The sequence below is a fragment of the Dunckerocampus dactyliophorus genome, chromosome 11, assembly GCF_027744805.1.
Source record: "Dunckerocampus dactyliophorus isolate RoL2022-P2 chromosome 11, RoL_Ddac_1.1, whole genome shotgun sequence".
Lineage (NCBI taxonomy): Eukaryota > Metazoa > Chordata > Actinopteri > Syngnathiformes > Syngnathidae > Dunckerocampus > Dunckerocampus dactyliophorus.
Window position 1 is genome coordinate 15,493,906 of NC_072829.1, and position 25,039 is coordinate 15,518,944.

Consider the following 25,039-nt stretch of genomic DNA (forward strand, 5'->3'; position numbering starts at 1 on the left):
TGTAATCTACTGGTGCTACATGTGTTTCAGACAGATAAAAAGATCCCCTCAATCCTCAAGTATTGTCAAAAAGGAATGAGAGGATTATGAAGTGTGTCAGCATCGATTTTCTTGATTTTTGTAGTGGAACAGGTCAGGCTCCCTGCTGTGTTGTGGTCTAATAATCAACACTTCATTTGAAGCGTGCATTGGACTGCTGAAAATCTAATGAACATATGTTTTTCTTTTCCATCTTATTTGTTCTTATTTACTCGTACTAAAGAAAAATGAAGGTTTTCATACGTGCACCTCAAGTCTCTGCTTTTATTTGGCCAAAGTGGAGCAAAATGATATTTGCAAGTCTCAGCATTTTGATGAAAATGGTGAGAAACGATATTAAATTCAAGAAATAACTCGCGGCAAATCATAAAGCTGGTGTCCGTGTTATCTTGCGGTCACATTGCGTCTTTGGCAACAATCACGTATTCAATTAAGGTAAAAGTAACCCTAAATGTTCATTTATCCCTTTTATTCCTCATGTATATGCATTTAGAATTGTTTTATGCATGGAAAACTATTACTGTAAAACTAGCATAACATGTTTTGTTTTAACAGTATTGAGACTGTGTTGGTTAGCAATGAACTACAGAGTCAACCACTGATGACATCATAGACGGGCGACGGAGCAGGCATACGGTTCCTGTTTCAATGTATTAGCAAGCAGCTAACAAGGTCCTTCTGTGATAAAAATACATTAAAAATGCAGTTGGACTCACGCAATGTATGTATAACATGACAAGGCACGTAAAATATTGTACACTAACCGGAAAATGTACGCAAACCAAGGCAAAATTTGGCCCTAAATTTTCGACATTAACCGAAAAACACGCTAGCATCAGCTAAGCAAGGTTTCACTGTATTAATATTAGGAAAATTGTCATGGCTTTTTGAAACATTTATTTACTCTCTGTCTCATACCAAGGAGTATGTGGGTCAGAGTGAAAAGAAAAATAATAACTTAAGAAGAAAATTTGCGTAGAAACTGTGTGAATGCCAAAGAGCTGAAGCTCGACTGAAATGGAGTTACGGGAAAAGGGAGAATTTTTTGAATGTTTGTTAGCCAGAATGTTTTGGAATGGCTTGAAAAATCTTGAAAAAATTACATTCATTCCAATGAGAAATTGTGAGCTGGAAAATTCAGGGAAAACTGGGACTTTCAATAGATAACCACCTTGTCCGGAAGGAGCAAAATATTGGAATGGTTTGAATACTTTGAGAAATGTGAAATTAGCACAAATTCCCATGGTCAAAGAGAATTTGCATATGGAAAATGAGGAATTTTAGGGAAAGTGAACATTTTTGGGATGTGAAAAATGTTACTCTGAATGTCCTGATGGAGCTGGATGGTTATAACAAGACAATAGGAACTGCATAGATCTGCAACAACTAATCGATGATACTGTGAATCCATTTTCCAGTTAATCGACAACTATTTAGGAATTTTTTTGGAAATATCCTCTGATTTCAGCCTCTCAAATGTGAATATTTTGTCATTTCCTTTGTCGTCCATGAAAGCAGACCTGCTATCTTCGTGTTTTAGGCAAACCAAGATATTCACACACTCTTTGACTTTGGAAAACAGTGTCAAATCAACATTTTTGTCTCTTTTCTGATATAAATAATGAACCGTGTTTGGTTCATATCAATTTTGTCCGTCTAGGGCGGAACCAATTACTCGATTAATTGACACAATTTTCAGATTAATTGACTCCGATAATAATCGCAGCCGTAAAACTGCAGATGAATTGTTTAACAGAATTCGTTTTAGTACATGAACTCCTGAAATGTGAAATCATGAAATGCGACACATTTCTTTACAACCATTTTTCTCTTTATTGTTGGAATAGTTGTTGTTTTTGTGGTCGTGGCGTGTGGAAAAAAGAGAAGTGAGTATCCTGGATCCGAATGCGTAGTGTTTTTCCGTTTATAAAATAACTATTAACATTTTCATTACAATGACACAGAATTACCATGAATTTTCAGCTGCTGTCTCAGTTTTATACACGCTTGATCATATCTAAAGGTGGAAAAGAAGTTATGAAACATGTCCCAGAAGAAGTTTCACATCTGCTAAGGCCATTCAGTCTCTGTCTTTCGCAGAAGAACCAGCCGCCATTAGGGGGGCTTCAAAACAATTTCAATCCAAATTTGAAACCCAGATAACACGCCTCCATAACAAGTAGATACAGATAAATTTATAGATAGACTTTTATATTTACCTTTTTAAAAGAGTACAGTAATCAACACTTCTCACACATGATAGAAACTAGATGCTTCAAGCCCACAAATGTGATGGCGCAAAAACCAAAAAAAATACATAACCCATAAGAAGCCATAAAAAGACTTTAAATGTGGTAAAAATGTGTCCTATACAGCTTTGTGCTTCACTTGAACTCGTCCAGTCCCTCAGTGATATATAGAAAACATCTAGGAGTGGCTGTCATGTGACTATTCCAGATATGGCTTCCCCAAAATGGCAGTGTGTCTCGTAAGCTAGCTCATTTCCCCAAGTTTTTTTTTATTTTTATTTTTTTTTTTTACCATGAAAGCTCATTTTAAATCAATTTAACAACTGCAATGCTTTAATAGGGTGTCAAATACAGTTTAACTCATCTTACCTATATTTATTGAATGGATTCATAGAAAACAAGCTAGGCAAATATCACAATCGGGCTTTTAGCCTTCACATTGCAATGGAAAGCCTGACCTGTCATATTTGTCACCATAGCAAAAATGCTAATGAGACAACTCAATAAATGTCTCTCTTTCAATGGTTTTCAATCAATGTATGTACCATTCCACTGAATCAATGCCATTTGCATCACAATAAAAATGAACTGTAAAAACATTACCAAAAAACAAAATCTAAATGTAAAATGTCAGCACAGTCCTCTTACCTACATTATTTTTTAAATGTTGTTTATTTTTAGTGTCAACGTGCTATTAGCATAAATGCCATGTGGCTATATTTCATGTGTTGGCTAATTCTATGCTAAAAACTCACTTACTTTAATGAGTCATCTTGACTGAGGAAACCTGCACAAAAATAAAATAAAGTTGCCTGAGATAGTCCAATACACATTTTGAGTAGTTCAACATGTGTTATCAAATTTCAAGTTGAAAAAAAGACAGAAATTGAGACTTTACCATGAAATATACTAATTTAACATTCACATCTTCTGCAGGCCATGGCACAGACAAAAGTAGGTTCCTTCATTTATTTTCTGTATATTCGATGATACTTCAACTATGACTGGGAAGGGAGGGTTCAAATCTCACACAAGTCCTGTTACCGAAATTATTTTTTACCTTAATTATTTTTTAATGTTATTTTTTTTATTTTTAGTGTCAATATGCGTCAATATTAGCATAAATGGCAACATTTCACGTACAGTTGTCCCTCAGGTATAGCGATGAATTGGTTCCAGACCCAACCACGATGAATGAATTTCCGCGGCAAAGGATTCAGTGTTAATAAATTCAATACTTTCGCTGTTAGAGCGAAAATATGTTTTTTAACATTATTAGAGCCCTGTAGACATGAAACAACATGCCAGTTGTCAACTTTATACTTCTATAAATCATCGTTTACATCACATTCCTCAGTTCTTATGCTACAGGGACCCGAGAAGGCCGCTAGCTTGCAAGCTAGTGAGCTAACCATTTAGTCTCGCGTTTTTTATTTCTTCTTAACTTAAGAAGCCAAAAATGTACCATTTCCACATGGAATGAGAGAACTTTTTCCCACTCTATCATGTCGGACATGTCCTGCCTGACTTCATGCGGTGTTAAGGTAATGCAATGTAAGGTAATATCTCATAAATGTTGGGAGTCGTTATTGCCACCTTGTGACCAGAATACATATGACTTATATTATGTTTTTACTAATAATAGATCATAGTCTACCACGAAACAGTGATCATTTATTAATTCATTTCTGAAAAAGCGAGCTATAGCAAGGTAGCGACGATCGAACCACGATATTGTGTGGGAGGACTGTATTTGCTAAATGTGTGCTGAAAAGCCACTCCTGTTACTTTCTGTCCTGTTACTGAAATGAATCACCTTGGCTTAGGAAACCTGTGAAAAAAAAAGAAATAAACTTGCCTGAGATGGCCCAATACACATTTCGAGTCGTTCAACGTGTGCATTATCATATTTATAGTCGAAAAAAGACAGAAATTTAGGTACAACAAGCAAACGGCACCGAGTCGGCGGAATGGCCCGATTCAAAGCACATTTGTGCCACACAAACACGTGCCGAGTTAAGAGTACATTTATCATGAACATTGTAACATACGTATAAAACATCACACATCTTTCACATGAATAAGGAGTCATTTCCATTTGAATTCTAAATATTCTTATGGGTTTCTTATGGGTTAAAAGAAAACATGGTCAACACATTCTGTTCTAATTTTTTTTTTCCCCACAAGTTGGAAGCAGATGAAAACAAAACACCTGAGCACAAAACAGAATAGAAAAAAAATGGAAAAGCATTGAAAAATGCACGTAGAATCTCCTGTACAGTTTGGCGTCTCTGCGGACATTGTCCTAAAGGGCTCCGTGGTGGCTTATGTGTGTATAAAGATGTACATCAGTGCTGTAAACAGGCACACTAAACATTGGAAAACATGTGAGAGATTTCATTTGTCTGCCACTGACGTCCATCCATTGTTTGTTGGACTTTCTCAGTCCTGCTGAGATAAAGTCCTCTCAGTAAGGCCATTTATCAAGCAGCCTGAAGCCGTCCTTTCCCTCCTCCGTGTCCGACTGTCTCCTTATCCCAAGACCGGCCCCCGCCCCCCGAAGCTGTTTCTCCACAGAATTCCAGCAGATTAAAGATGAAGGAGCGGGTCATCTAGTCAACTGTCCTCGTTTTGTCATTGTTTTTCCTTGCCGGCGAGGACCGTCTTTATTTCTGGTGGGGGGGGCGATTGTGCAAAGTCACGCAGTGTCCGAAATGTCAACACGAAAAGAGCTAGCAAACCCTTTTCCTCGCTGGAAGAAACAGAGACAAAAATGTTCTGAGTTAGCTTTGCTTTGTGTGTGTGCGTGTGCGTGTGTGTGTGTGTGTGTGTGTGTGTGTGTGTGTGTGTGTGAGACCATGTCACGCTTGTCTGAAAACAAGAAAAGGAAAAAGAAAAACACCACTTTGTTACAGTTGCATGCACAACAAGGGATGGGCTGTCACATTCCATGCGACGCAATAGGAGTGTTCCCATTATTTTGAAATGTTTCACGGATAATGAACAGTGTTTCCCCCTACCTTTATATTAGTGCCCCCCCCCCCCCCCCCCCCCCCCCTTACACCTCCCATTTGCCATCTTTCTATCTCCTTCTATGATGAAAGTTTGTGAAACGGAAGTGCGGAGGAGCGATCGCAGCACAGCCGGCTACGTGAAAGCTGTAAACCGAGGTGGAAGCTGCTAAGCATGCAGCTATGTGATATGAATGGTATGGGGGTGGGGGTGGGGGTGGGGGTGGGAGGCGTACGGTGGATACTGCATGATCAATTTAGTGGGGCCGCCAACAGAAGAATGTGCCTCAAATGACCCGAGTCAAAGAGAAGCAAGTTTTAGCTCCTTCAACTCATTCCCCGCCCCCTGCCTCCATGTTGTCTGAGGTTCCTGCTGGTAATCACCAGGCTCTGGCTAGCCTCACGCTGCTTACCCCACCCTGACCCCCGACCCCCTCCCCCAGGACAAAAGAGTCTGTGTATCGCTGACTTGATCAGATTAGTGGGATCAGCTCTCTTGTTATCGTCATTCTCTCCTCTCGACTGCCTTCCGCCCACCCCCTCCCCACTCAACTGGTCCCTCTTTACCACGCCGCCGACCCCCACATGCATTTGCATAAGGGCTTCAGTGATCTAGTTAAAGAGGAGAATGCGTGGTCGTGTTGGTGGGAAAAGTGGCGATAAAAGCGAGCTGCAGTGCTCCAGTGCGTCCCACTTGTGCTTGTTCCACATTTTATGTCACAAACGTATTCCCACGTGGGTTAGTCGTTCTTTTCCCCTCAAAGTTCTCCACACCATCACCATCACCATCACGTGATTAAGATTTTATATTTTTAGTGATTTTTGAAAATGCATTAACAATAAAAAAAAAGGGAATAAGTATTCACAGCCTTTGCCGTGAAGCTGAAAATGGAGCTCAGGTGTATCCTGTTGTCACTGATCCTCCTCATCATCACCTTGATGTTTCTACAGCTTCACTGGAGTCCAACTGAGGTTAATTCGGTTGAGTGACGGGAAACTCGATTCCTTTTACTGACTCCACTTCTTATGAATTGCTCACTGAAATGAATCGGCTATGCAATTCACTGGGGTCACCAGTCACTGAGTGCGGAAACTTGCACATGCACGACAAGTTCAAGCACCCTTGAGTCAGTGAAAAAGTCTTTGTCGAGCACCCGTGAGTCAGTGAAACACAAGTCTTCATCGAGTGAGTCGGTGAAACTCTAATCTTCATCGAGAACCCGTAAGTCAGTGGAATGCGTGTTCGATGAGCATCTGCCAGTCAGTGAAACTTGAGTCTTCCTCGTGCACCCGTGAGTCAGCGAAACTTGAGTCTTCGTCAAGCGCCAGTAAGTCAGTGGAACTCGTGGCTGTGACAAGCACCCGTGAGTCAGTGAAAAAGTATTTGTCGAGCACCCGTGAGTCAGTGAAACGCAAGTCTTCATCGAGTGAGTCAGTGAAACTCTAATATTTGTTAATCCCCTGTGAGTCAGTGAAACTCAAATCTTCATCGAGAACCTGAAAGTCAGTGGAATGCAAGTGTTCGATGAGCATCCGCCAGTCAGTGAAACTCGAGTCTTCCTCGTGCACCCCTGTGTCGGAGAAACTTGAGTCTTCGTCAAGCGCCAGTAAGTCAGTGGAACTCGAGTCTGTGACAAGCACCCGTGAGTCAGTTAAACTCGAGTCTTGGTTGAGCAGCAGTGAGTCAGTAGAACGTGAGTCTTCCTTGATGTACCCGGGAGTCAGTGAAAGTCAAATCTTTGTAGAGAATCTGTGAGTCAGTGAAACACGAGTCTCCATCGAGTGAGTTAGAGCAACGTAAGTCTTTGTCGAGCACCCGCGAATCAGTGAAACTCGAGTCTTCGTCGAGCACACCCGAGTCAGAGAAAATCGAGTCTTCATCGAGAACCCAGGAGTCAGTGAAACTTGAGTCTTCGTCGAGTACCTGTGATGTATCTTGGGCAGGACGGTGGGGGTGGGAGGTGATTAAGTGACCAAGTTAACGGAGACAAGTACCTTTAAGTCCCGGCTGGGTAAAATACTCATGAGTTATGACTGACTCATTTATGTCTTGCACATCAGCGTTGTTGTTTCCACCTCCCATGGTGAGTTTATTTGTTAGCCTCGGCTTTTCCTCCTTTTCTTCTTTGTATTCTTGTTTTATTTTTGACGTGTTCTTCCTTTATTATAATTCATTAACTCTTTATCTGAGTGTCATCCATGAGTCCTGTACACATGCGCTGTACACATGCACGTGTACATCTTAAATATAAATGTATCGAACCGATTGCATTGCAGTTGCTTATGCTGCGCGGGTGTGTCAATATTCATAAGCCACGCCTCCCCAAGCTGTCAACCTCGGGAAAATCGCACATTAAGAAAACAACTTGATAAAACGAGTGGTTTGTGTTCCAAACCGTGTGATCCAGAATAAAAAAATGTCAGGGAAAGTACAGAGGGTTGCCACATTGTTCATTAAAAGGGAAGAAGAAAACATTTTTCCTGCTGTTGTAAAGAGCATGCTGTGGTTTTAACGATAGCACTGTGGAAGCAGCAGGGCTTTGACAGTAGATAATTCCTGCTAGCTGCGTCTGCTGATGAGAGATGGCGACTCTTCAGGCACTGCGCGACAGAATTATAATTAACCATTATCACCAAATTGCAATGATTAAAGATTATTCTCTGTAGCCTTTAAATGAGCGTTTAGAAACTCTATAGGAATGTCATCTGCCCACCTCTTTCCAGTCTTTCAATGACCTTAACGTGTTTTTTTTCATCCATACTTCCACCCATGTCCAATGAATGATGACGTGATTTTGCAACATTATTAAAAAACGGTCACGAGAGAGTTGGTTTTATTTTACTGCAGATGTTTTCCCGTAACCAGATAGTGACCCGTTACGCAAATATCCTCACTCAAATGAAATGCCTGAGAAAATCAGCATACTTCCAGGCTTATTTGCTTTGAAAAGGCCTTGCAGCCACGCAGTACTGCATGCATGTAGGAATGCACTGGCAATACCACGGACAATGTTTATGTCACAGTGTTTATGCCAGCTGCCGCATGCACCATTAGTCCTCCATGGAGACAGGTGCATGCATACAAAGACCACTCTGATCATCCATCCACCAAAGTCTGTACATGCAAGAGATACAGTATATACAGGGGTGTGAAAAAGTTTCCCCCCCTGATTTCTTTAGGTTTTTTTTGCAAATGTGTCACACTTAAATGTTTCAGATCATGAAACAATTTTAAATATTTGTCAACACAAAATGCAGTTTTTAAATGGACATACATGGGCCTACATGGCCCTGTGTGAAAACGTGATTGCCCCCTAAACCTAATAACTGGTTGGGCCACCTTAGCAGCAACAACAGAATTGTTGTAATTGAGCCACATTGGAGGGTTTTTGAGCATGAACCGCCTTTTTAAGGTCATGCCACGGCATATCAATAGGATTCAGATCAGGACTTTGACCAGGCCACCTCAAAGTATTCATTTTGTTTTTCTTCAACCATTCAAAGGTGGACTTGCTGGTGTCTTTTGGATCATTGTCCTGCTGCAGAACCCAAGTTCGTTTCAGCTTGAGGTTATGAACAGATGACCGGACATTCTCCTGCAGGATTTTTTGGTAGATAGCAGAATTCATGGTTGCATTTATCACAGCAAGTCTTCTAGGTCCTGAGTCAGCAAAACAGCCCCAAACCATCACACTACCACCACCATATTATGCTGGTGGTATGATATTCTTTTTCTAAAATGCGGTGTTACTTTTATGCATATTTTCCCAAAGGTCTTGGGGCTCATCAAGTTGTTTTCTGGAAAAATTGAGACAAGCTTTAATGTTCTTTTTATTCAGCATTGGTTTTGGTCTTGGTTTGGTGTCTTGTTTTGGTCCCTTTTTGCCCAGTGTCTTTCTTATGGTGGAGTCATGAACACTGACCTTAACTGAGGCAAGTGAGGCCTGCAGCTGTTGTTGTGACCTCTTAGATGAATCACTTGGGGTAATTTTGGTTCCACCCATGGGAAGGTTCACCACTGCTCCATGTTTTCGCCATTTGTGGATAATGGCTCCCACTGTGGTTCGTTGGAGTCCCAAAGCCTTAGAAATGGCTTTATAACCTTTTCCAAGCTGATAGAGCTCAATTACTTTCTTTCTGGGGGGCAGCAAGGGGGAGGTCAATCACGTTTTCACACAGGGCCATAAAGATTTGGATTTTTTTTCTCCCTTAATAATAAAATGTTTTATTGAAAAATTTCATTTTGTGTTCCTTGTCATTGACTAATATTTACATTTGTTTGATGATCCAAAACATTTAAGTGTGACAAGCATGCAAAAAATAAGAACTCAGGAAGGGGGCAAACACTTTTTCACGCCACTGTAGTATAGTCTAGTAATGAATGAATGAATACATGCCTTTCAACTGCATTTGTGCAAAAATGTGTTGTTTTAGTGCATGTAAACGTAGTGAGAGATACTTCCAGTGGGAAGAGTTAGTTAAATACTCTGACAAGAAGCCAAGAGAACAAGGGTCAGACGTAAAATTAATTTCACGCTTCCTTCCACCAGCCAATCCATGGGGAAAATTGAATCAGAATGATTTTCTTTTTAGCCTAATAGGATCAGTAGATCAGAGAAAACAGGATACTCACTAAAATAAGCTGAGGTATGAGGTGATTTAGGTAGAAAGGCTTCCAAGTCTTTCCTCCCTTGCGTGCTGTGGTGGTTGAAGTGATGGTTGTGGAGATGATGGTGGTGAAGATGACTGACAGGTGTCTCCTTGCCAAAAGTGGAGAATGACTTATCGGCCATTGGCTCAGAGCTTTGAAATACCTCTGTGTCCGGCATTGAGTCCATACCCGGCACGTGGAGGTTGCTACGGTAGTCCGGGCCTTGCCGCCCATCGGTGGGCATGAAGCTCGGCATCCAGCAGCGATCAGAGTGGCCCAGAGCCCTGCACTCCTCTGTGCAGTTGGAGAACATATCAGCACCTGGAGGTAAGGAATGGGAAGAAAAACATGAGAGGAGCGTTCAGGTTTTTAGTAGCATGATGTTGCCTTTTCGCTTTTCCCTTCAAGGGTCACCAGCAAATCAATTTGTGTGGCCGAGATTTGATACAGGATGCCCTGCCTGATGCTCCCACTTATCCAGGATACAAAGCAGCACTGGACATCTCCAATGACTGGGTGTTGGTGCCCTCTAGTTTTCTATATCTTTCAAGTTAATTATCCACAACCTAGTAGTGCACGTAATCAAATTTCTCACATTAAACTTTCTATTTGTGCATCAGTGCCATCAAATCCACCCACACAATGACAGAGACAACGCCCACACATTCCTTTCAGAGGGACCAAACTGTCATGTATCATGTTAGGATAATGAGGTTCAGGTGTTTCCCACATTAAACCAACTTGACTTTATTAAAAAGAAGAGTATGCCAACAGCATCATAGCAACACTTCCAACAACGATTATTAACGGCAAGAGTCAGAGACTTTGCAGCACTACACAAAACATGAGCCATTTTCAAGTTATTGTATCAACGACCTTCAAAAATGGACAACTATTTACTTCTCAGTCCACTCGAGTTTCTCAGAGAACGTGCCACGTTTAAAAATATATATCTGGCTGCATCTGTTTTGATTACATTTTGTATGTTAAAACAAATGTCATAAAATGCAATAACGTCAGCGGGTTAGCACTTAGGTGCTTAAGCACTCAAGCACTTTGTGCCTCCCCAAATTCATGGATTTGTCAAGTGCACACGGTTTTATGCCTATTGTTGTACTGTTTTTAGTGACTCTTTCTTCTCTTCTTTGATGTCAAATGCTGCTGTTATTACTTAACATCAACCTGAAGGAAATGATCCACTGCCTTACCATTGCATATTGACATGAAAATGTTGATAACAGTTTTTTTTTACAATACAAACTTCAAAACAGATCATAAAAATAGACAACTTTTCCAAACGCTAAACATTTTCTTCATTTGCTTGGACACAGTACACGTTAGGCATGGGCCGGTATGGGATTCTGACTTTATGATAACCGCCAAATAAGTCAAAACAGTCATTTTTAAACTATATAGTAGAACGCAATGAAAGTGGAACATCCGTATTTAAAATAAATAACAAAAAATAACTGAATTAACCCAGCAACTCAAGTCACAACACAATAAATATTTTCTTAGTAAAAAAAAAACAAAACACAAAAAACAAATAACTGCAATCAAGTGACAACATAAACAACATAACATAATAAAAAAAACCCTTGTAATTTTATGTTATTACTGTATTTCATAGTGATGAGTGTGCAGGTCACACTTTTTCACTAACTTCCATTTCCAGGTCATGTGATTGGTGTTATCAACTGAAATGTTAAGTGGCTGTTGCTCGTTGTTGAGTGGAGACTCCTGTCTCGTTCTGGATCATATCTCCACATTTGGTGACCCTAGACGTGAGTAATATGTCGACCGATCATCTCACTGCTAATGAGGCAGCTGACGCTCAACTTTTGGCAACACAGCACACACAGTACACGCATGTAGTTTCAACACATCGAAGCCCGGTTCCGACTGCGAGGAATAACACTGGACGTGACAAAGTAGTTGTACGTAGTGGCCGCGCTGGACCTCCATTTTCTCTCATATCACAGGAATGGTATGATGGACAATTTGAGTGGTTTTGAAACCAACTTTTTCATACCGTGGTATACCTCGAAACCGGTAACTGGCCCATGCCTAGTACACATTACATTTAAGTCATTTGTTCACTGAAATAAAAAAAAAAAACTTGTTCGAAATGACCCACGTTAACAAGTATTTCCATTTCAAAATGGAATGCAAACATTACATATGATGTGACTGTCTTTTCATGTCATCTATCAATAAACACAACTACTCAAAATAATATGTAACGGTACAAAAAGGAAATGATATCGTTCCTAGTGCACACGTTTAAGGGTAACCTCAATTTATGGATATACTGTGGGTAGTAATAACAACTTCAATTACTGGTGATTGAGTTCACACTGTAGTAAAAGTATATACAGTAGGTAAGGGTTTGCATCAGTGTGCTTCAACACAGCACGGAGCAGGCAGATCAGCTGAGATGTCAAGTGAGAGGACGTGGACGTGGAGGTGAAGGAGAAAGATTTGGTAGACGACAAGGAACCTTTCAAACTGGTGTCTGTGGGCCTTGTCAGAGATGGAGGCATACGCCCCAACAAAAAGGGAGTGCCATTGGCCTTGTCGGTGGGTGGGTGTTGGGAAGGGGGTGGTCGAGGACAAGGCCAGGTGCCAAGACAGCGACAGCCACATCGAATGAAATCAGAGCAATGGTTGTGGATCATGTCATCAATCGGGGCACGATGATGGTCCAGCCGGCCATGGTCCAGCTACTACCGTAATGGTAGACCAATGTCAGGCCTGGATTTGTCCTGCCAGGTGATTTTTTTTCCACCCATGCCTCGCAAGGAAAAATATCAAATATGACGTCGATGAGAATCTCTGGCCAACTCCAGAAGAGAGAGTTGATGCAAATGACGAGTGACAATGTTACAATCTTGTTTTGGTTCACAACTGTTCATTTTCGACACAGCAGTTCATCAAAATATTTTGTTTTGGTAACTTTTATGGCTACTTTTTTTGGAATTATGGTTACTTTTCCTTGCCATTCCTCAAATAAACCCGTTACTATTGTATTTCAAACATAAAGTTCACATTTTATTCAGTGATTTCACTGTCTCCATTGTTTAAAAGCACAAAAAGAACCTTATTGAAACATGCATCAAGTGTGTCTTGCAGTAATGTAAAAGACTGAAAAACAACTTAGCACTGGAGCTATTGGTATTTTGTTTGTGGATGATGTGTGTGTGCTTCTCAACTGATTTGGCTGCGGCACCCACCATCACCTCACAATGACAAGCGGTGACCCAAACGGTGGAACTGTATCAACTCAAACATCTCACATATCCTGTATTTAATTTAATATTAAGCTACTGTTTGCAACACAAAGTGAGCTGCAGTGGTGAGACGCTGTCTCTCTCCCTTTATGGAGCACTCTTCTCCAGCAGATATCTGCAGCTGTGTGTCGGACAAACGCCAGGCTAAGTCCCCACTCAATCACAACAAAAACAAAGTCACCCATAAACATGGCACACAGCTCATGGCGGATAGCGCAGACAAGAATGCGAGGTGCTTTCACAGACATCAGGTAATATTGAGGTGACTGTAAAAAACTAACATGCACTGTCCCCGTCTTTCTTAAATAAATGAATCTACAAATAAATGTATTTCATTATAATACTAATACTCTGTGCCCTGTTTGCACAATTAAATCAACAACCCCACAACAAACAACTCTAATGGAATAAAAACAGCTTTACTTCAAAAATATTTGAAACTAGACAAGACAATTTGTGGGATGTGGAAAATTGTTATCCTAAATGTTTTCATGCCAGAATGGTTTGAATAGGTTGGGAAAAAAATACTCATTTCAATGGGAGATTTTAGGCTGGAAAATGTGGCGTTATGTAGAATCTAGAATTTTGACAATGTAGAAAATAGCTTAAATGATTTAAATGAGCTGAATGTTATACAGTTTTTGCCAACTGCTTACACCCAAAAAGAAAATGCTAAGGCCAAAGCTTCAAAACCAAAACGTCTTGTAACAATAGGTAAAACACAATGTGACAATACCTTAAACACATTTTCTGCTTTGCACTTTGCTTTTAATACAGTTGCTGCAGAACATTACACACAGTTTCCTACATTAAAAACTTAACTCAAACATAGATATCTTGTTAAGATTGGGAAAACACTTGCAAAACACATCTGGTAATTGCGATGGCGATGGTATAATGCCTTACCGTAATCCTCCCACGTTACAATTTGTTTCAATTGCTAAAAAAACAAACCCTATTGTCTGAACCCACTGATCGAATCAGTCACTCTTTTGGCAAAACCATAAGCACTTTTCCCTTGTTTAGACACAACTTGCCACCACATGTTCATTGTGATGCACCTGTGTTGCATAATGGTGAGCACAAGTGGCAAAAGCCAAACACAAGTAAAGCAAAGGTGTCACTGGTTGAACACAACAACTCAAAATTCATCACACTTGCGGCTAGTGATGTGAGGGAACATATACGTATACGCAAGTTTGTTTCACTACATCACTGTGCCAATGTACTGTAGTATTGTAATGGAGGGTTAGGCTAGCTGTTTATAGGCCTAGGATTCCATGTATATGTTTGTAACAGCACGTTCTTTTTTGGCCGCACGGTGGTCTAGTGGTTAGCATGTTGGCCAACACAGTAACAGTCTGGAGATCGGGAAAACCCGGGTTTGATTCTCCGTTGGGCATTTCTGTGTGGAGTTTGCATGTTCTCCCCGTGCGTGCGTGGGTTTTCTCCGGGTACTCCGGTTTTCTCCCACATCCAAAAACATGCATGTTAGGTTAATTGGTGACTCTAAATTGTCCATAGGTATGAATGTGAGTGTGAATAGTTCTTTGTCTATATGTGCCCTGCGATTGGCTGGCGACCAGTCCAAGGTGTACCCCGCCTGTCACCCAAAGTCAGCTGGGAAAGCTCCAGCATGCCCCCGCGACCCTAAAGAGGAGAAGCGGAATAGAAAATGGATGGATTGATGTTCTCTTTTAGTAGAATTGAAAGACTGCCACATGGGGGTGGGAGGACAGGTATGTTCTCCCCACACAAAGAGACCCTAATTGTCAATATGGTCCATGAGAACAACACCATTAAACTGCGTGAAATTCAGCAAAAGATCATTGAGGACCATGTAAATTTTGAGGGTATCAACAGTGTCAGCCTCTCTACTGTTGATCGTGTCCTCAAGACTGCACATGAAACATGAAACAGAGTGCCCCTTGATCGCAAGTCAGACAAAGCCAAAGAGCAAAGGTTCCAGGATGTACAGGTTGGTATATACTGTATCCAGACACAACCAATGTTGATTAAGCTGTAAGTAGTCATTTAAAGTAGTGGCCTAACTCGCTTTTTCTGTATCACTTACAAACCTATATCAATTTCTACAGTTTTTCAACTGGATGCAATGGAAGGACCCCATGAATACATCTACATGGATTAAACTGGGTTTAAGCTCATCAAAAGGAGGAGAGGTCGTAGCGTGATTGGCCTACGGGCCATTGTTTGTGTCCCTAGGCGGCGGGTCGGCAATGTCACATTATGTGCTACCATCAGCAATCATGGGGTTGTCCACCATCATGCCAACCTGGGGCCCTACAACACTCACCAGCTCCTTATTTTCCTCAATCACATGCGATTGAGGAAAATTGCATGTGATGAGCATCCCATCTATCTTGTTGTTTGGAACAATGTGAGTTTACATATAGCCCTCCAGGTTAGAGGGTGGTTCAATATGAACCAAGGTTTTATCAATCTTTTCCTACCACCATACTCCTCTTTCCTGAACCCCACCAAAGAAGAATTCTCCTCATATGAACACCAACCTTACACCAGGATAAATCTCCTGCAAGCCATGGAACTAGCCTGTAGTGACACAGGTGTGGAGGCATGCCAAGCCTGGATAAGGCATGCCAGGGGCTTTTTCCCCCACTGCCTGGCCAGACAAAATGTGGCCTGTGATGTGGATGAAGTCCTGTGGCCTGACCTAGTACAGAGAAATGACGCTGTGGCTGAGCAATGCACTTCTCATTTGTATATTTTTGTACTTTATTTTTACGTAGGCTTACTGTATACAAGTGCTGAATGCACAAGATTTTTGTTTTTGTGCTGTGCAAATGCAACATGCATTTAGCCTAGAGTGAACAATAAACATTTATTTCTACAGCTTCATGTCCTGAGCATTGTTTTCTATTTTTCTATGTAGTGTTTAGTGACTGCTCAGTAGTGTTTTTAAATTTGATTGACTCGGGGCACAATTTGACAACATAGTTCAGTTTTGAGCGCAGACCGAACTGTTTTGAGGTGAAGGTTTGGTTTTGCAAGAGGAGTCTGAGGTTTTGTGAATGTAGCTTGGAATTTGGGTTTTGTGTTGTGAAATGAATGAAATGTGGAATTTCAGGAAAAGTGGAGATTTTTGGGATGTGGAAAGGAGTTATCCTGAATGTTTTGATGTTGGAATAGTTTGAATGATTGGTTGATTGGTTGATTGATTGATTGATTGATTGATTGATTGATTGATTGACTGATTGATTGATTGATTGACAAATGTGGAAATAGTAAGACTTCCTAATATTATGAATTAGTGTTATTGAAGGTGGAATTTCGGGAAAATTAGGAATTTTTGCGGTGTGAGAAATTGTTAGTCCAATGATGTTAAAAAACGTCTTTTCATTTTCAATGGAAATATTGTCGCTGAAAGGTGAAGTTACGTAAAATGTGACTTTATTTAAAATGTCACAAAAGTAGGGTTGCGACGAACAATTATTTTCTTAGTCGATTAATCTGAGGCTTACTCTTTTGATTAATCGAGTAATCTATTAGGCCTTATAGTTTACAGAAAAGGAGAGCAACTTTTGAAAAATGTGTCTTAGCAATCGAGAAAAACTGTAAATTGCACTGTTTTCTAAAGTATTGCAAACACTTGTTTTCATTGTTTTGACTTCTTTTGAATTTGATCTGTACAGAAATATCGTCCCTGGGGTATTTTTAGGAAATTTTGTTTCTTTGTAAAAAAAAAAAAAAAAAAAAAAAAGAAAGAAAGGGAAATAAAACTTTTGCTGTTAAATACTGTACTTTTCAGCTGTTTGAGAAAAAGTAAATAAAAATATTTTGGCTTCAGTGTTTTGTGCAAAACACACCAGTGTGTGTTGCTGTTGATTTGAAAGTGTTTCAAAATGGTGCATGTGTGTATCATTTTGTTGCTAGAATGACATTTTTAGAAGGTATTTTTAGGCTTTGATTGTAGAGTTTCACTTTGACAGAGCTGTGAGGTGTTTTACAACAAGTGTCTTACCTTGCTTGTGCGTAGAGTTTGACACAGCGAACCAAATTTTGCTAAATGTGTGTAAGTATTCGGCAAAAACTGTAATATTGGGATGGTTTGAATGGGTCCAGAAATGTGGAAGTAGGAAAAAGTCTTTAGATCGTGAATTAGTGTTGTGAAAAATGTGGAATTTCAGGAAAAGTGGAGATTTTTGGGATGTGGAAAGTAGTTATCCTGAATGTTTTGATGTTGGAATAGTTTGAATGACTGATTGATTGATTGATTGGGAAATATGGAAGTAGTAAGACTTCCTAATATTATGAATTAGTGTTATGGAAGGTGGAATTTCGGGAAAAGTAGGAATGTTTGCGGTGTGCGAAATTGTTAGTCCAAATGTTGAAAACCATCTATTCATTTTCAATTGAAATATTGTCGCTGAAATGTGAAGTTACGTAAAATCTGAGACTTTATTTTAAATGTCTCAAAAGTAGGGTTGCAACGAACGATTATTTTCTTAGTCGATTAATCTGAGGTTTACTCTTTTGATTAATCGAGTAATCTATTAGGCCTTAGAGGGACAAAATCAGTATGAGCCAAACACAAACACTTAGTGGTATGGTCTGCGATATAGCTGAGAAGGTCCAAAAAGGTTGGTCACAGTTTTACAAAGACAAAGCCGATGTGTGTGAATATCTTGTTTTGCCTAAAACACAAAGATAATAGGTCTGCGTTCATGAATGACTAACAAAAGAAAAAAAAGTCACATTTCACCGGCAATTGGATACCAAAATAGTTGTCAATGAATTGGATAATTGATTAACCATCAATGCATCGGTTCATTGTAGCTGCTCTACGCAAAAGTGAATCAGGTGCACATTTTCATGCTGGAATGGTTTAAATCGGTTATGACGTGGAAGTAGTGCAGCAATCAAAACATAACTGAATATAAATAATAACTGCAATTGTTCAACAATTGTGACATTATGTAAGGACATACAGTATATTTGGGTGTTTCTGTATAAGGAAAAAAGAGAGGAGAAATATGCCTTTGGGAAAAAAATAAAGCTAAAACACGTTGTTCTCATGCGCGAGAACAACGCTTAAAACATTCAGCATTTCAGTATGTGGAATCAAATTATGGAACGGACTGAGTAAGGAACTCAAACATGCAATAAATTGAGCAATGTCAAGAAACAGTACGAGCATGTCTAAACACTCTGACGCTGACTTATTATTTTTGTATTTTATTTATTATTATTATTATTTATTTATTTTTATTTTTTCTTTGTGAGTACGTTGTACATGGTACTCTGAACTCACTCATTATCCAAATATGTTTCTGTCAGCTATTAACCTTCATCAATTATCATTATTATATATGTATTGTTATTTATCATGATTATCTGCACATTGTTATATCACCTTACCATTTTCATATGTATTGAAACTGGCAAAGAGCACATTTGGAAGACTGGAAGTGAGCAAATGTGTTGCAATTGATATGAAACGGATGGGAGGTAGGATTAAATAAGCTCTGCTTCTTCCCACTACTTTCTGGACATGTAGAACTGTGGATTGTACTATGTGATGTACTCCAGTGTAACTTGTACTCAAGATAAATTAAACCATTACCGTTACAAAAAATCTGAACTGAGAACTGCATGTGTGTGTCTATTAGACCAATCAAACGACACATTATTGGGACATGAATTGGACATTCCCCGTAGTAATTCCATGTTCCTTGCTAAGTGCACTTTCAAACCCAAACCACTTTGTGCGTGCATTTACTTTTGTCTGAAGTCATTAAAAGAGCAGGAAATTATTTGTGAGAAAATGCAGCGCAAAGGAGAACACGGTGTGAATGTTATCTGTTCAGTACATGGTGCACATTTTCTAAAAAAAGTTTGATTTGAATTAATATATATTTCAATAATTAGCCATATTATCTACTGTATATTATATTCAAAACATGTTACATTTTTCATATATAATTGTATAATACAATAATCCCTAATTTATCACGATTGATTGGTTCCAGACAATAAGTGAATTTACGTGAAGTAGGATTCCTTTATATTTATGAATATAATATTTTCATAGTTAGAAGAATATAAATAAAATAGAATAGAAAACCTGTTTACAACCTTCTAAATATGTTTTTTAACATTATAACGTCTAGACATGAATGAATATAGTATTTTCATAGTTAGAAGAATATAAATAGAATAGAATAGAAAACCTGTTTACAACCTTCTAAATATGTTTTTTAACATTATAACGTCTAGACATGAATGAATATAATATTTTCATAGTTAGAAGAATATAAATAGAATAGAATAGAAAACCTGTTTACAACCTTCTAAATATGTTTTTTAACATTATAATGTCTAGACATGAAATAACGCCTCTATAATCACCTTTACACTCCTATTTCCCAATATAATAGACATAATAATAAAATAAGCCTTTTGAGACATAAATAGATGCTATAAATGTGTTCCCTATTGGAATTGAGTGACGGCCAAATTTAATTTAGGCCAAAACTACGTAACATTTGCTGAAATTGTTTTTTTTTTTCTTTTTACTAAAATAGGCCGTATTCAACCAGGAAACAGCAATAATTTATTAGTTAAAGTATTTTTGAAAAAACCTGATAGAGTCAAGCTGCAAAATTTTAAATGGTGAGGGATTATTTACAGATGCATTTTTGCCTGTGGGACCCCCCCATAGCCAAAATGTGTTTTTATTGCTCCATATGTTTTTGGTTCTAGATCCTGCGTAAGCATTTTTTTTAAAAACCTAAATCCGCTTGTTGTGTATTTGTGTCTGAGTCCATGTTTATGGTTAAAATCTCTACTGTCCAGTTCAAACTATCTGCAGATAATCCCCATGAATACAGTCTGATTAAGATCAGGCCGCTGTCATCCCGGTCAGTGTGTGTGTGTGTGTGTGTGCGTGTGTGTGTGTTGTCTTATGTGTGTCAGCACAGGGGGATTTTGCTTTGTTACAAAGCGGATTAATTTGACTTGCCGTCACTAACAGCTTGGAAAAGTGCCCACGCTCCTAACAAGAAGGCTTCCTTATTAAATATTAAGCAACATGCCAGAAATACATTATCACATTACATTTTAATGTGGCCTCTTACACTGGGAGGAAAGTGGGCATGGGAATTTCAGGGTACCTTGCAATACGATACGATTTGCAATACATGGATCGCATGGCGACAGGGTGAAACAAAAACAAACGTAAAAATAAATGTCATAGTTTCTCTTTTGCAGCATAATTTAAGCAGAGTAGAAACCGCTATATGATCAAATCTAGCAGAAACATAAAAATAAATATTTAGCATTTTAATACAAAAAAAAAAATCAAAATTTCTTATTTTAACATTACAAGTACCAATACGAGTCATTACTGCCAGAAGAGCAGTTCACTGGAAGACAAGCAGCATAGAAAATGGTGGATGGCGCTGCAATGCTGCCTCTGGTTTGGTTTGGTTTACATGAAGGTTCCAATGGAATACATCTCATGAATCATCCTTTCACAGTTCCACATGTCCAAAAGGAGTAAGAAGAAGCAAAGCTTATTTAATCCTACCCCCCATCCGTTCCACATCTCGTACAGCACATGTTATTCACTTCACTTATTCACTTATTATTCACGTAATATTTTGGATTTATTAATCAGTGTAATAATAAATAATAAAAAATTAAAAAACAAGCATGACAGTATAATCATCAAGTATAATCATCAAGACTCTTCTGCCTTACATTTAGCAAACTTTAGAAATACTGTATGGCGTTTTTGGGTAACAAGTTATTGTTAACTTTATGCATTATTTTTTATTATTTTTGAAAATGTACTAAATCAGCAAATTTTAATGTCTGTGATTTTTAAAAATAAAGGGTTTGTATGTTCTCTATACTTGGCATTATGAATTATCCTCCCCGATCTTTTTTGCAGTACAGTGAGTGAGTGAAGATTGCTTTTATAATTATTACCCCATATCTCCACACAATACATTAAATAATGTAATACCAAAGAACAGTAAAGAGTGTGGAGTGATTTTTGATCAAGGAACGCATTTTACTTTATTCAATATTGAAGTATTTCTCTCCACCTTTTGTTGTATATGTTCAATATGAGATTTCCAACTCATTTTTTCGTTTATTATGATCCCCAGAAATGTATTTTCTTTCACTCTTTCAATATCCACTCTGTTTATTTGCATTTGATCGTACGTATCCTTTCTGCTATTTCCAAATAGCATTATTTTAGTTTTACTTAAGTTCAAGGATAATCTGTTTTTATCAAACCATGACTTTAATATGACCATTTCATCCTTGACCTTTTAATTAGTTCTTGTGTGCTTTCCCCAGAACAAAAGGCAGTGGTATCATCAAATAATACCAACTTTAAATCATTTGTCACTTTACAAATGTCATTGATATACAAATTGAACAGTTTTGGTCCTAATATTGACCCCTGGGGTACTCCACACATAATATTTAAACTTGTAGATGTATATTCTCCAAGATTTACACATTGCTTCCTGTCTGCTAGGTAACTTCTAACCCAATTCAAAACTAATCCTCTGATTCTGTACCCTTCTAATTTTGTTGTTAAAATATTGTGATTAATTGTATCGAAGGCTTTTGTAAGATCCACAAATACTGCAACTGCACACCTTCTGTGGTCTATAGCATTCATAATTTCCTCCGTGATTTTGATCAATGCCATAGAAGTTGAAGTTAGCTCTGTATCCATATTGACTACCTGCTAGTAATTCGTTGCTATTAAATCATTTGTCCAACCTGGTATTAAATAGCTTCTCGATGATTTTAGAAAATTGGGATAATAAGGAAACTGGTCTGTAATTTGTAAATTATTGTTTATATCCATCTGTCCACCAGAGGGAGCCAGAGGACCCATAGCCCAGAGGGAGGCTGACGTCATTGCAGCTCCGCAATGACGTCCCTGTAGCGCCGTTGTTTCAGTTTTCTTTTTCTGTGACTGTGACGCAACTTACTGCCAGTCTCGCAAGGAGAACCTCCTGGATGGCATGTAAAATATCATGTCAACTCTCTCAGGAGGACGAGGAAAGGTGTTTATAGTGGCTATATTTTAATAATTATTTTTTAAAAATCGATACCCTGCAATAGTTTAAAATATCAGTATTTTGTCACACCCCTAGAGAAAACAACTCACGCTGCTGCTGCTGCAGGCCGGACATACAGCATCAGTGCACGTCATGGATTCAAACAATGAACACGGAGCACACTTAATTACTGAAATGGATAGCGTGTTTAACCCAAAATGGGCGCAGGAAACGTTTCATTTACAGTATACTCTGCACACACACACACACACAAGCTCAAAGTCAGCCAAATAATGCCAGATAAAACCATTTTAGTATTTTTTCTAGCCAGTGAGGAGGATTAACTTGTTAAAAAATGTGTAACCATGTTCATCCACGCAGTCCAGCCCGGCACACGCCGGGGATTGAACCTGCGGCCACACATCCCCACCAAATGAGAGTTTAGTCGAGCAGTGCGAACCACTGAGCCAAAAGCCCCAGGCTGTCAACCCACTGTCCACAGCAGTTCTTAATGCTTCGGGGAGTGAGGTTTATACAACATACGATGGCATAGACCCACTATCTGGCATCCTATAAGCTTGGACCATTTTGCTAGAAAAAGACAAAATCACGTGTAAATAAATGAATGTATGGGAAAGACTGCATCTTGTCTTAGTATTCCACACGCTACTCCAAAAGCCAGACCGCAGACCGAAAACAGAATTTGCACACTGCTATTTTGGGGAAGCCATATCCTGGGATAGTCACATGACTGCCACATGATCACTTATGATCACAGTCTGTTTTCCTGCAGTGCTTAAGCACAACTGTGGCCTGCTTAACGGGGCTATCAATTATCCTCATCACACAAAGTCTTAGAGCACAGAAAATAATCTCTTTAAAGTCACTAAGCTGACTGATAACTCCACAACAAAGTGACTGTATCCTATTTTACACACCAAGGGAATTCAAAGTCCCAGGACTGACTGGTGCTACGTATGAATACAAGCCAATCTGTAAAAGACACATTGAGAAGTTGCTAAACTAAATAGTTTTTTTGCCTTTAAACCAGCATATCTATTTATCTAAAAAGATTTAACATGAATCTCCTGTGTTTAACAATGCCGGACAAATGGTACAGCCAGGTTGCTTATGTGGGGCTGTGCTACGCTTGTGTCAATACATGCATGCTATACATCCACGTTACCGCGACAAAATCAAAACAGAAGACAATTCGAACCACAAGCACTTAAATGGACAAATGTGTAAAACAAGTAAGCAGTCAGAGAGCAGCATATGGCACGCATAATTAAAAAAAAACCCAAAAGAAAACGAAAACAAAACACTAATGTAACAAACTTAGCTGCATTTGGCATGCAGCTATTGTTTCTCCACTTTCAGAGTGTCTAATTTCTCTTCACATTCCTTTTCCTTGACGCACTACGATGAGAAAAGTCTGCATCACTCCTGGGAGATACAATGAAGAGTAAATACCAAAATATAAATAAACAACGATGGAATACTGCTTATACCGTTTATACCCAAATATGGGCATATTCCCAACTTGTAAATAATTGTTTTTGATGTTGTCTTTTCAATGGCTGCTAATTATGAAGCGATGTCAAACTGATTTTCATCGTTCCTGCAACAGTGACAATAAAGTTCTAGCCTATCCTACTTTAAAAAGTTAAAATATTGTCACACGAAACATTGCAACAAGAAAAGCTGTAACGTGAAACTTTGCACCACAAAACAAGGTCATGTGAAACAGTCTCTGTGCTGCTCCCCGCCCGAGTACTTGGCCCTGCCCCTCGTACACAAGCACGAGTAAAACGAGTAAAACGATACAACACTACAATTTAGTGCCACATGAGAATAACATCCTTGCGGAAACATGCTGTCGGGGGCCGTCATGGAGAACATTGTTTTTTTCATGCAAGTTTTACGAGCATTTTACGGTGTTTTAACGTCGCGCATGTCAAAACAGATAGATGCAACTGTTAATCCACACGTCCACCATTATCTAACATAAGACTATTATACAGTGTTTTAAAGTGAAATCAAGTTATGTGCAAGTGCTAACTCCCATGCCCATGATTAATATAATATAATTAATATATCAACCAACATATCGGATATCTGCTTTTTTCAGCCCCAATATCGGCATCGGACCCCAAAAATCCCATATCGGTCGGGCTCCAAAATGTTGCAACCCAAGACGCATTGTCGTAACATGAAACATTGTAACACAAAACTTTGTTCCACGAACCGCCGTAATGTGAAACTTTGTCACACAAAATGTCTTGGTACAAAATGTCGTAACACGAGGACCGCCTGTATTTGAGATACGTCTTTTTTCCGAGCTTAATGCCAGCTTTTAAGAAGTTAATGCTAACGAGCTCAAATGCTTTTTGTCAGAAAGTCCGAACAAATGATGGTTTTTCCAAGTGTTTGATGACAGGGTTTGGAGCAGGCTAACACACTGAGTGTGTTTATTCAGGTTATTGTACTGATGTGGATGTTTATACACATGTAAGCGTCGAGAGCCTCTTTTGTCAAACAGAAGGGCTGGCATTTGAAAAAAAAAAAGGACGAGTGGAGCGACAAGCAGCAGCTGCTTTTGCTTACATGAAACATAAATGTTTATGCCATTTTAGACAGAAAAAAAAAAACTGCAAAGAAAGAAAACTGCAGCTTGCAGTCGTGGTTTTATTCAAACAGCCTTAACCTCTTCAACCCTGAGCTTGACGGG

The 25,039-nt window shown here is 39.0% G+C and overlaps 1 protein-coding gene across 1 annotated transcript in view; it reads right to left on the minus strand.

Moving 5' to 3' along the window:
- pcdh10b (protocadherin 10b) overlaps window positions 1–25,039 on the minus strand; it is a 39,732-nt gene that overhangs the window by 2,315 nt on the left and 12,378 nt on the right. The window contains exons 4-5 of the mRNA XM_054791958.1: window positions 10,114–10,271; window positions 1–5,040 (exon numbers count right to left, since the gene is read on the minus strand). The exon at window positions 1–5,040 is cut by the window's left edge and continues 2,315 nt beyond it. Coding sequence (XP_054647933.1) covers window positions 4,987–5,040; window positions 10,114–10,271 — 212 coding nt within the window. The 3' untranslated portion in view covers window positions 1–4,986. The remainder of the gene's footprint in view (window positions 5,041–10,113; window positions 10,272–25,039) is intronic.